Source organism: Nematolebias whitei, chromosome 2, assembly GCF_014905685.2.
Source record: "Nematolebias whitei isolate Nwh7 chromosome 2, NemWhi1, whole genome shotgun sequence".
Lineage (NCBI taxonomy): Eukaryota > Metazoa > Chordata > Actinopteri > Cyprinodontiformes > Rivulidae > Nematolebias > Nematolebias whitei.
In genome coordinates, this window is record NC_056499.1 from 17,185,084 (window position 1) to 17,197,831 (window position 12,748).

General features: G+C 37.3%; 1 protein-coding gene across 1 annotated transcript in view; it reads left to right on the forward strand.

Annotated features, from left to right (window-relative positions):
* Positions 1 to 12,748, forward strand: part of myom2b (myomesin 2b) — a 38,843-nt gene that overhangs the window by 9,054 nt on the left and 17,041 nt on the right. Inside the window, exons 6-25 of the mRNA XM_037690584.1 lie at positions 1,418 to 1,506; positions 1,834 to 1,884; positions 2,087 to 2,251; positions 2,628 to 2,789; positions 2,967 to 3,108; positions 3,434 to 3,633; positions 5,451 to 5,504; positions 5,606 to 5,733; positions 5,911 to 6,094; positions 6,189 to 6,363; positions 6,635 to 6,756; positions 6,883 to 7,070; positions 7,209 to 7,335; positions 7,462 to 7,640; positions 10,098 to 10,212; positions 10,371 to 10,533; positions 10,678 to 10,784; positions 11,739 to 11,783; positions 12,080 to 12,216; positions 12,420 to 12,564. Coding sequence (XP_037546512.1) covers positions 1,418 to 1,506; positions 1,834 to 1,884; positions 2,087 to 2,251; positions 2,628 to 2,789; positions 2,967 to 3,108; positions 3,434 to 3,633; positions 5,451 to 5,504; positions 5,606 to 5,733; positions 5,911 to 6,094; positions 6,189 to 6,363; positions 6,635 to 6,756; positions 6,883 to 7,070; positions 7,209 to 7,335; positions 7,462 to 7,640; positions 10,098 to 10,212; positions 10,371 to 10,533; positions 10,678 to 10,784; positions 11,739 to 11,783; positions 12,080 to 12,216; positions 12,420 to 12,564 — 2,678 coding nt within the window. The remainder of the gene's footprint in view (positions 1 to 1,417; positions 1,507 to 1,833; positions 1,885 to 2,086; positions 2,252 to 2,627; positions 2,790 to 2,966; positions 3,109 to 3,433; positions 3,634 to 5,450; positions 5,505 to 5,605; positions 5,734 to 5,910; positions 6,095 to 6,188; positions 6,364 to 6,634; positions 6,757 to 6,882; positions 7,071 to 7,208; positions 7,336 to 7,461; positions 7,641 to 10,097; positions 10,213 to 10,370; positions 10,534 to 10,677; positions 10,785 to 11,738; positions 11,784 to 12,079; positions 12,217 to 12,419; positions 12,565 to 12,748) is intronic.

The following is a 12,748-nucleotide window of genomic DNA, read 5'->3' on the forward strand; positions in this document are numbered from 1 at the left end:
ATATATATATATATATATATATATATATATATATACATACACACACAGTATTTATATCTGACTGGACATGTCAGTCTCAACAATGCATCATGAAACATCATGAAAATACATTGGCTGTAAAATCTATCCAACAAGTTGTGTTGAAAGTACCGGTAATCAGTTCAGAAGCAGCTGAGTGTGTGACTGCAGACAGACCAGAATGTATTCCAGCTCACGCTCCAGTCTTTGGAGGCTCAGCTGTTCAAGTGCTGACCTCAGTGATACGTGACACTTCAGGACTCTTTTAGTCATCACTGTTTGATTGGATCTCTTCACCCCCCTGAGCGTTCTTAAAGCAGTAAGAAGTCAGATAAATGATCATTTTCTCCAATTACCATGTTTTTTGACTCAAAAAATGATCAATCACAATATGTAAAAAAAAAAAAAAGTCTAACAATGAATAAGAACAATTATTTTTGTGGTCCAAAGGCGAATCTCTGCTTCTTCAAACATTACTTCCTCTATCAGGCGCAGGGCTATATTATACTAAAATTGTGTATGAAGGGAGCCTGTTGTAACCATCTCTCTCTTAATAACTGATCCAAGCATCATTAGTTTAATCGGAGGTTTTGAAGAAGGCTGTGGTCGGGCAACAAGATGCATTCATGTGTACAACATTACAAGTCAAAATTTCCATTTCCATTTCATTCATTCATTGAAAGAAAGACTTTATTTATACATTTATATTGATATTATTATTATTATTTTAATATTTATTTTTAATTTATTTATAATTTATAAAAGCTTTATTAATAATTATAGTTAGTCTCACTGAGTCACAAGGACTCATTTTCAAGAGAGACCTGTTTTAGACAAAAACCACAGATGAGGTGCACAACAATAAAACAATCATATAAAACATATCAAATGCAAAGTAAATAAAATAAATTATATAAACTGAAATAAAAACAAACTACATTATAAAACTGTGTAAAAGACTAAAAACAGGAACATGTCTGCATTTTTACAATGAACTTAACAGTTGTTTAAAATCCCTTAGAGAGGTCAAAGTTGACAGCTTCACCTCTTTAAACTGCATTCTGCAAATTGCACTCACAGTTGCACATTTTGTGCCATTTTTTCTGCACATATGTGCAAATTAACACTGACATTACTTTTTATATTTCTGTATTCAGTGCAGATCCTTAAAGAAATGTGATATATTTTGTATTAAATGGTCTTCACAGTTTAATTCTTTTAAATAATTGTAAACACGAGTTACACACACACCATCAGAAATGTTTAAAAATGTAATCGACAAAAACAAATGCCAGGTTGTATTATTCACATGCTGATCTGATATATTTCATGACATGTCTACAGTAATTTTGAGTGCTATATTGATATTTAATTTCTAAAAACTGATTTTGTTTTATAGGTGTTCAACTGATGATACGGCTCAGTACACTGCTGTCGCTGGCAACAGCCATGGTCAAGCTTCTAGTCAGGCATCCATCATTGTAAAGCGTATGTTATCAAATGTGATGTTTTTAATACACAACAGCTGAATTTAACACATAGGTCAGTTTTACATTTTACTAATACATTAAATAAATATAGTTAATGCCAGGTGATATGGAAGAAAATGTCTTAAAGCTAGAAATGTGTGCTGTTATTTAATATCATATCATAAACCATTACCATTTAATCCACAATGATATAAATAATGTACCATTATACTTTGAAGAGGTATTTTGTTCTACAACGATGAGTTTACCATGGGCCTTCTTGCACAGTGTCCCAGTCTTTATTACTAAAATATAATAATTAACATTTGTCTTTTAAATTTTAAAGGCTATAAGGATGAAGAGGAATCCAATCCGTATGCATGGTTGCCTTTTACAGGTAAGTATCTTAATTAATATTGGCTCTCTTTAGTTTAAATGCTAATTGATGCTAGTAATGCTAATAGTTTATAAAGCCAACAACATTGCAACATATAAACCAAATTAATTGTTATCCCTTTTTTCAAAAAATTTAAATTAACAAGCTGTTAAAGCAGCACCATGACCATCTTTCCTAAACTGTAAGCATTTATTTCCCCCAGCCACCATGCTTCCCAAGATCCATTACACTAAAATCAACATAACTTTCGTGGAGAAGTTTGGCCCTGTATTTGCTACAGAGGGAGATTCTGCCAGGCTTTCTGCCACTATGACCCTGAACCCCAACCTGGCCAACCTGCAGCCTGAGGCACAGTGGTATAGAGATGGTAATAGTATTTTATGACTACATAAATCACTTATATTAATGTGGACTGACCTCCAGGCAGAGGCTGGCTGATATGCAGCCAGAGGCACAGTGGAGGAAAATGAGAAAATGCCATAGTCCATTTTTTTATTGCCTGTTAATTATTTTGAAAATAGCTAAAAAAAAAAAAAAAAAAAAAAAAAAGAAAGATGTAAATTAACAAACAGTTTAATTTTCTTTATGTGTTTGTAGAATACAATAACTCTCTTGTAGGTTAATGTTTTTATGTGGAGAGTCACTTAACTCAGTTTTAATTATGACTAAATTTATTGTTTAGATAATAATGAGCGAGGTTTTAAAGGCCTGTGCATTCACTTGGGAACCAATTTTGTTTCCAGACACCCGTCTGTTTGATTCTAAATGGGTGAAGATTGAAACAGGCAGAGGATTTACCACCTTGACTCTTCCAAACCTCTACAAAGATGATGAAGGCCTGTACACGCTGCGTATGGTCACGAAGGGAGGCACAGCAGAGCACAGCGCATTTGTTTCAGTGGCAGGTAAGATCTAACAGGGCGACGGTGACTCACTCAAAAGTAGCCTACTTATAATACATTTTTTAATAAATTTAGTTTTGAATTCTATTTTTTTTATTTCACTTTAACTGATTTATCATTATTTTTATGGTCTATTTTGACAAAGACGTCTTCTTTTTTATTATTTTTTTTTTGGTTCAGATGGTCCTCCTCCTGTTCCTCGTTCACCTGGTGCTCCTATGGACATCAAGATCCATGATGCCAACAGAGACTATGTCATTGTGTCATGGAAACCTCCAAATACAACCACAGAGGGTCCAATCCTTGGATACTTTGTAGACAAGTAGGACTTTTGACGTAATCCTAATAAACATTTAAACTGAGTGATATAAAAAACTAATTTATTACTGTCAGTGAAAACACTGAGTTTGATTGCCATGCCGTACAATTTCATGGATTAATATATTTTTATTAGCTTTGCGACCATATTTCAGGTTTTTTACAAATCTTATTCATTACACTATATACCAGTAATAATAATAATAAAAATAAAAAAAACATTTGAAATGTTCATATTATTTGCTTGCCTTTAGTCTACGTTTTAATTATGGCTGATTCAGCAACGCATGTCTCATGCTAGTTTTATTATTATTATTACTCTTTTCAAGATGTGAGGTTGGAACAGAAAACTGGACGCAATGCAACGATCACCCTATAAAGATCTGTAAATACCCAGTGTCTGGCCTGTTTGAAGGACACTCCTACTACTTCAGAGTCAGAGCCGTCAACTCACACGGAATCAGCAAACCTTCCCGCATGTCTGATCCAATTGCTGCGATGGATCCTACTGAGTTAGAGAGACTTCACGGTGAGTGTAATTCTTTAGTAAAATGCTTTAACCTTTTTTTTTTTTTTTTTTTACACAGTGCATTGTAGACTTCATAAATGGACCTTACAATTGTTGATGGAGATGTTGCTGCTCTGCTTTATTCTGTTTGACTGTCAGTATTTTAAAATAATGCTTTGTTTTGTAACTTTCATCATTTTCATAAACAGTGTTCAAAACAGCTAAATGCTGATTTCTTACCTTAAGCTGGTATATTCATACCCATCTGCTCACAACAGATTCCTGTTCAAGCTGCTGTTTAATACACTGTATTATATTACATTATTATTGTTTAGCGTATATCTTAGAGCCTTCTATACTATTTCATTTTTTATACTTTATATTTTTTGCTAATTTGGGGTGTAACTGGGACCTTGAGTACACAGTTTCATTCCACCTCATATTCATTCAACCTTTATTTAGACAGGTTAATCCCACTGAGCCTCGGGAACTTATTTACAAGAGAGACCTGAGTTCTTTAACAAAGACTGATGACAACAGTAGACTAGATTATAAGGCGGTGTAGAAAACTAAAAACAGGAACATGTCTGCATTGGTTCTTGCCAGTAACTTAACAGATGTTTAAAGCCACTTAGAGAGGTCAAAGTCGAGAGCTTCCGATCTTTTTGCAAGATATTCCAGGAAACAGGAGTGGAGTAGGAGAAGGCCCTTTTGCCTAGTTCAGTTCTCATTGATGGGACACTGCATATAATAATGTCCTGAGAGTGCACGCTGTAGCTGCACTCACGCAGAGACATGTAGGAGGAGATGTATGAAGGCAGCAGACCGCATGTCATGCGAATGACAATAAAGAACCTTGAACCTTGAAATAAGATGCATCTTCTTCTTCTTCTTTTGGCTTTTCCTTCTTCAGGGGTCGCCACATCAAGTCATCCTCCTCCATCTCACTCTGTCCTATTCATCCTCTGTCCTCACTCCAACTACCATGTCCAGACACTCCATGTCCTCTCTTACTGCATCCATATATCTCCTTTTTGTCTTTTTCCTGGTGCTGCATTTCCAAAATCCTTTTTACCTTACTTCTCTGCATCATGTCAGCCAGCTCTCTTTTTTTCCCTGTCATTGTCATTGTCATTGGGCGGCTGTGGCTGAGTGGTTAGAGCAGTTGTCCTCCAATGCAAGAGTTGGGGGTTCGAATCCACCAGCAGTCACATGTCAAAGTGTCCATGGGCAAGACACTGAACCCCTCATTGCCTCCGATGTTTGTCCCATCGGTGTATGAATGTGATTAGTCTCTTTAGAATGATTTGTTCAATTAACTTTGTAGAGATCTAGTAGAGTGCTGTATGAATGGGTAAATGAAGGCACAGCCTGTAGAGTAAAGCGCTTTGAGTATCTTGATTAGATAGAAAGGCACTATATAAGTACAGTCCATTTACCATTTACCATTGTCCCCACATTTAGAGTTGCAATCCTCAGTCCTACATTCTTGACTTTCCTCTTCTCCTTCTGTCTCTGGCACGGTTCCCTCCTCGTGGTCTTCGACTAACAGTAGCACAATTTCCGCTGGCACCCAGTTTGCCAATAGCACCGGTGGCGGTCGTTGTTAACCCAGGCCTCGACCGATCCGGTATGGTTTCTCTTTGATGAACTCGCATTATAGTTTTGGCAAAACTGTTTTACATCGGATGCCATTCCTGACACAACCCTCACCATTTACCCGGCTTGGGACCAGCACAAGAGATACACTAGCTTGTGTTCCCTAGTGGCTGGTTTGAAATAATATGCATGTTATTGTCAAAGAAAATTAGCAGCCATTTTTTTTTTCTTTCTTGCAGCCAAAAAGCTTGGAGGAAAACTGGACATTGTGTCTTATTATGATGAAGTTGAAGGTAAAAAATCCACCTTACATGCATCTACTGTATAGCTGTTTAATGTATCTGTACATTTTCTAATAATTAGGTTGTGAACGTGTGTTTGTGTTTCTTCGCAGCTGAAGGAAAGCCCCCAGGTCCTCCATCAGGAGTTTATGCTTCTGAAACAGACAGGACATATGTCGTATTGAGCTGGAAAGCCCCAGCTTATTGTAGCAAGGCTCCCATGTGGTACTACATCGAAAAGGTGACAAAAAATGCCATACTTTGACCAATTACTCCAATAATTACTCAGTATTATTAAAACCTCTCATCAGTGTTGGTTCTAAATGAGTAGATGCCAACATTTTGGGGTTCTGAATTGTGTGCAGATGTTTTAATAACTTCTTGAAATGTAATTTAATGGATCCATGTGTCTCCACAGGCCATGGTGAACACTGAAGCCTGGCAGCGTGTTAACACTCAGGTTCCTATTCGATCACCTCGTTATGCTGTTTTTGACCTGGCAGAAGGCAAAGAGTATAAGTTAAGAGTTTTGTCTGCCAATATGTATGGTAACAGTGAGCCGTCAGAGCCAACTGGACCTATCGAGACTCAACAGCTTAAAGGTCTGTTTCAGCTTTTTGCCAAACTCTTACACGATTAGTCAACAATGTAATGGTAATGACTTATTGTGATTAAAATATGTTTTTTTGCATTAAGGTGTGCCATCTGCTCCTGGCCAGGTGATTGCAACAAGAGAAACAGACACTTCTGTTCTCATCCAGTGGGCTCCACCAAAAGAACCCAACAATCTGATTGGCTATTATATTGATCAGTGTGTGAAGGGGTCCAACAACTGGACATCGGCCAATCACAAACCTCACAAGAACACCAAGTATGTTTTAGGTCAAACACAGACACATTCATTGATGCTATGTATATTAGATTGATTATTGCATTTAAAGTGGTGTGACTGGATTTGGTTGTTGTATCTTTGTGATGGTCTGGCAACATGCTATACTCTGCACCTCAACCAGTGACAGCTGGGATTAACTGTAACCCCATATGACCCTTAACAGCGAAAGATGTTTAAAAAAAATGAATGAATGCATGGATAAAAGGTAAAGAAAGTGCTACAAAGAAGCTTTCTGTGTGACTTTCTTCAGATTTGTTGTTAGTGGTCTGACCACAGGAGAAACTTACATCTTCCGTGTCCAGGCTATCAATGAGCTGGGTCTCAGTGATGAGTCACAGGAATCTGCACCTCTCAGTGTCAGAGCTGCTCTCAGTCAGTATTCCTAATTTATCACCACTATTACTGATCCTAATATTGATTCTTCTCTCAAGGTCAATTAATGGCATTTTGGGAATACACAACAACAATTATATTAAACATTTGTCTCTGTATTATTAGCCACCCCTTCTGCTCCGTACTCCATTGCACTGGTTAACTGTGATGGCCGTTCAGTGGTTCTGAACTGGAAGAAGCCTCTTCATTCTGGGGGTGCGGAGATCAAGGAATATTATGTGGATAAAAGGCGCAGCGGTACAACCATGTGGAGGGAAGTAAACATCCCACCTGTGAAGGAAAGACTATATAAGGTAACACGAGTCAAGACTGATGTTTTCACAAAGCACATACTTACTTCAGCTTGTTCATGCTGGTTGAATCATAAAAGCAGCATGCTGAAAATAACAATGACTTGGATGTTGGTAACCATAGCGATATGTAACTGACAGGTGGAGGGCTTGACTGGGGGGGCAGTCTATCAGTTCCAAGTGTATGCAGCCAACCTGGCTGGCCTCGGACCAGCTTCCAAACATTCAGACGACTTCACATGTGAGGCCTGGACTATGCCAGAGCCCGGTCAGTAAAATATACTTTTTGTCTTTGGCCACAATCATGATGAAACCTTTTGTCTTATAAATCACATCAGTCATGTCACAAATGATTGCAACATTATTTCTGTTCTCCTGTCTTTGAATGATAAAGGCCCTGCTTACGATCTGACCTACTGTGAAGTAAGAGATCATTCAGTAGTAATTGAGTGGCAAAAACCTATCTACACTGGTTCTGGACCAATCACAGGCTATCATGTTGAGTATGCTAAGAAGGGGACTTCTGATTGGACCACAGCTAACGAGGCACCTGTCAGTCACTGCTTCCTGAAGGTAAAAAGTTGTCCAGTTTTTGGTACCTGATGCTATCTTTGTTTAAGTTTAACATAATATGCATTACCCCGTGACCTGGAAAGGAAGAAGCGGGTAAAGATAATGGATGGATGAATAATATGCATTGCATGAATCAGAATACATCTAAACCCTTAGCACTGGTTTAAATTTAACTGAAATGGTCAAACAAGGCAATGCAACTACTATTTAAAACTGTATCATACTGACATCTAGTGGAAAATACAATTAATTACTGGATTTCAGTACAATAAGAAAGTTAGCTGGATGGATGGATGATGGACAGACAGACAAATAAATAATATATAGGGCTTCCATAAGATTGCTATCTAAAACAGAAAAGAAAAATAGCTGTCAACGGATGACTTGTTTCATGTGTAATAATGGCAGGGTCATTAAAATTGAATTCAACTGATTGTTATCCCGATGCATGCTCAATAATCCAGGTAGAAAAGTATATATATAAAAAAAAAAGTCAGGTCCTCTGGACAGGTACAAAAAACAACAACCAAAAAAAAAACTGTAGAAACGTTTCGTCTTTCATCTGAAATACTTCTTCAGTCTGAGGAGCTGTATTCAGCTCAGCCTTATAAATATCACCTTCTCATAGTGGATCGACTAGCTTATTGTTGACATTCAAAACTAGCTAGCAACTGCTAGCAATGATAGCTAACAACTAGCAACTGAATATTGTTCTGACTCAGGGGTCTGCAACCTTTGCGATCAAAAGAGCCATTTCTGCCCGTTTGTTCACTAAATTAAACGTGTCCACAGCTGCAAAACCTGCTACAATTGTCATTATCAACTGGTGGCCCATGGGCCACTTTATGTTTGTTAGAGGGCGCTTTTCTGGCCAGTAGGTGTGTAATTATAAAACTAAAAACATCCAATGATTGTTAACATTTATTGATATTTTTACATTTTGAGACAAAAAAAAGTTTGTATTCTGTCCATCCATTTATCCATCCGTCTATCCATTAGCTTTACTCGCTTCTTCCTTTTCAGTTTGCGGGAGTCACTGGTGCCCATATCAGTTCGCAAGTCTATCACTGAAGACTGGATTCTTGTAAAGCAAAAATATATATTTTTCCAGTAAATTTTTTTTTTTAAACTAAAGTAATGAACTGTGCAGGCTGTTTTTTTTATTGTGGAGAAACTGAGTATAGAAATAAAGCATAAAGTTAAAGAGAGTATAATTTACTGTGTGTATTAGTACTGGTATTTGCAAAGGAAGTGACAGGAAAATTGCTAAAACTATTCATTTTTTGTTGTGGGTATAACATCCTATAAAATTCAGTTTTACGTTAGTTTTGGTCAAAGATTGAAAGAGCCGCTGCGGAGGGACCAAAGAGCCGCATGTGGCTCCAGAGCCGCAGATTGCAGACACCTGTTCTGACCTGTTGACTTCTGTGTCGAATAGTTTCATGGCTTTATAACAAATTCAATGCAGGTAAATTTTCAGTTAAGCACATTTCAGTGATTCACAAATCTTTTAAACTTTTTATATTTTTGAATAATCATAAATTCAAAACTTTATAGCAAAACAGCTGAAAGAAGGAAAAAAGAAAAAAAAATGGTTAAATTATTTAATGCTAAATTAAGCATTTAATGAAACATCTTTCAACCCAACAAAAAAACTGGCTTTTTATTAATATTATGAGTGTATTTTAACAAAAATAAATAAATAAATGCATAAACAAAAAAACAAAAAAAATTATACCCAGAGGGACTGTGTTGCAGAGGTAAACTCAAGCACTCTGTAAGTCTCTGAGAGGGCAAGTACTTAAAAAATAAAGTTTTTAAATCAAAACAAGGAATGGAAAATGTAAATTTTAACTGTCAAATATCCTGATGCATGCTCAGTAATCCAGGTAGAAAATGTCAAAGTCTTAAAGATGATACTTATGTTACTTGGAGATGTTATTATTTATAACAGATTTGAAAAATGTAAAGATTCAACAAATTAGATTAGTTTTCTGCGTGCAAGGACAACAGCTGAAAGCTTTTTATTTTCATCAGATGGTGAAATCATTAAGCAAGACAGAGAAAACATTTTATTCTTATATATATATATATATATATATTGTGGGAACAAAGAAATGATGCAATGCAGTGGTAAACCTGTCGTGGCTTTTATGAAACGTGTTGCTCGGGTCAAGTTTGAAATGGACACATCTTTTTAATTCCACAATAAAATGTCTCACTTCCATTGTCATCATATTGGTGATATTTTTTCTTAACTTTCTAATGTTTTTCAGATTATTACATTTTGTTTTCTATTGGACAAAATTCTTAACATTTTTTTCACTAGCTTGAAAATTTGCTACTGTTTTGGCTCTGCTTCTTTTGGTGAACGAACTGTGTCAACATTTACAAAGTATGAAGCTTTGCTTTCTTTCTCTAAATATGAATTTGTTTGTATGTCTTTGTGTATTTTAGGTAAAAGGTCTGGAGGAAAGTGCAGTCTATGTGTTCAGAGTGCGCGCTGTCAATGCTGCAGGAGTGGGCATGGCCTCGATGCCCTCTGACCCTGTGACGGCCAAGGCTGTGGCAGGTAACCACTAACAACAAAGAAACAAACTATGAATCAGGGTACCAGTCTTTAAATAGTATTAGCACCTCACTAAATCTTAGAATTAGTCAAGCTTTCAGACCCACCTTTGGAGCAAATATTTCCTGCAGTTTAAGTGTTTGTGTGTTTGTGCATTCAAGGTTCCCTGGAGGTCTCCTGTGCGGTAGATGAGAAGTCAGGTGACATCGTTCTGTCATTTGAGTCCTGCCAAATAAACGAGGGCTCTCAATTCATCTGGAAGAAAGATTATGAAGAAATCACAGATTTCTCCAAAGGACTGGTGATTAAAACTGAAGGCAGCCAGTAAGACCATAGACACCTGCAGGCGCTCACAGCCCCACTCACATTTTTATTATTACAAATCACTGACGCAGCCACACAGTATTGCACTCTTTGTCTAATATCACTCCGCATGCTTTTGTTTCTGTCCTTCACTCTGTGTAACAGCTCGAAGCTAATCTTTAAGAACGCAACAAAAGAAGACTTTGGATCATACTCGGTTTCCGTCACCAAAACAAACGGAGTGTCATCCAGCTATACAATCTCAGCTGAAGGTACTGATTTATTCGAACCTGTGTCGGTGGGGTTCAGGAACCACATTTTACTTGACTATGAAAAGGAATCTGCAACACACACAAAATAAATGTATTCGGATGCTGCAGTATGTCCTCTATTTTCATCAGCATTTGTATTACATTCAACTAAGGTACTTGATTTAAAACACATTTTGCCTTGATGATAAAAAAAACTGAAAAGCTTTATAGTAGCATGCAGACAAGTGTATCCAAAGCATAGAGTCAAGCATTCAAAATCAAAAGAAGGCTGTGTGTTGAGGAGCAGAAGTGAAGTGCAGGATGCATTTAAGATGAAAGTAATGAGACTGTACTTAAAAATGATTTCACTGGCATGTTGGCAATGAGAAAAAAAAAATCTCCAGACAGCTGATGAATACCATCCGAGCACATTGCTTATATTATTTCTCCGAGCCTCGGGCAGTGTGTGCATTTTATCCCTACATCTTCTTAGGAAAAGACTTTCTGTTGAGAGTTTCAATGTATTACCCCGCCCCCCCCTCCCCCGTTGCACCACTGTGCTGCTCAGCTGTGATGTGTTATTCAGTGCATCCTCTGCCGATTCTCTTCGCTTCAGCCTTCAGAAATTTTACCTTAAGTCTCAGTGTGTTTTTGATCTTCCAGTTTATAAAGTTTGGCTTTTCAAGCATGTCACGGTTACAGAGGATGTGATAGCTGGTGCAGGCAGGCACGGAGCCACAGTGTCAGAGAGTGTCACGAAATTTCTGAGCCTTTCCGCTGAATGTATTTATTTCTGTCTTAATTTGCACATTTATCTGCCAAATAAACACAAGTAGGATGGTGACTTTTCTAAATTTAAGCTTGGAACTTGAATTACTAGAAGTAAAAGTTAAAAACTGTATATGTAAGCAGTGATGTGTGGGTTTTTATGCTTGCTTGTTTCTATACAATTAACAAGTGGGCACTGTGTTTCAGAGATGGAAAAGATGCTGGCACTCAGCTATGATATCAGACACCCAAGTAGGTATCTCTCATAATCTGTCATTATCCCTTTTAATGTGTATTTGCTGTGCTGCATCCCAATCAGCCATACCTTCGGTCTCAATTCCTTTGTTTCTCCTCTTCACATTTTTTTTTTACAATTGCTTTCTTCTGATGGCTTTGAACCTTTTTTATTTATTCTTTTAGAGGCATATTTTTCTTTTTCATTTGATCCCCCTCCCCCCCAAAAAAAACCCTCTTACCTGCTTTTGCATCACCTGCCCAACTCTCTCCTCCCCTCCTTCTCTCATCTCTTTTCCTCTCCTCTCTTTTAGTCATCCCACTCAAGTCAGAGTTGGCCTATAAGATTTTGGAGAGAGGCAGGATGAGGTTCTGGCTGCAGGCTGAAGAGATTTCCTCCAATGTCACCTACAAATTCTTTGCAAACAACAAGGAACTCTCTGGCGCTGATGTAAGACATTCTATTGTTTTCATGAAATAAAAAGAATAAGAAAACAACTGAGAGATGGGAAAATTCTTTCTGTCACCAAGGTGAACAAACTGACTGTCTACCTGCCACACAGTGCCTCTGACATTGTTTTGTCTGACATCTACAAAGTCTATCATTAAGTGTGTGCGTGGCCGTTCTTTAAACGCAGCTCTATCTGTCTGCAGCCCAACAAGATGGGACACGACGTCTCTACGGGTATCATTGAGTTCATTATGGACCATTTCACAGAGGAGAATGAGGGCACATTTACCTGCCAGATCACAGATGGTGGAGGCAAAGCACAGAGCTCCCTGGTTCTGATTGGAGATGGTAAGAGAGGCCATATTTTACTTTTGGCTCACCACCAGCAACTCTAGTCTATTTTTAGTAGAACTTATTCAAATCTGGTGGGAGGTCTGTTAGGAAAAAATAAACATGGTGGGGTTTTCCTTTGTCAAATCTATAAAATATATATATATATATATATATATATATATATATATATATATATATA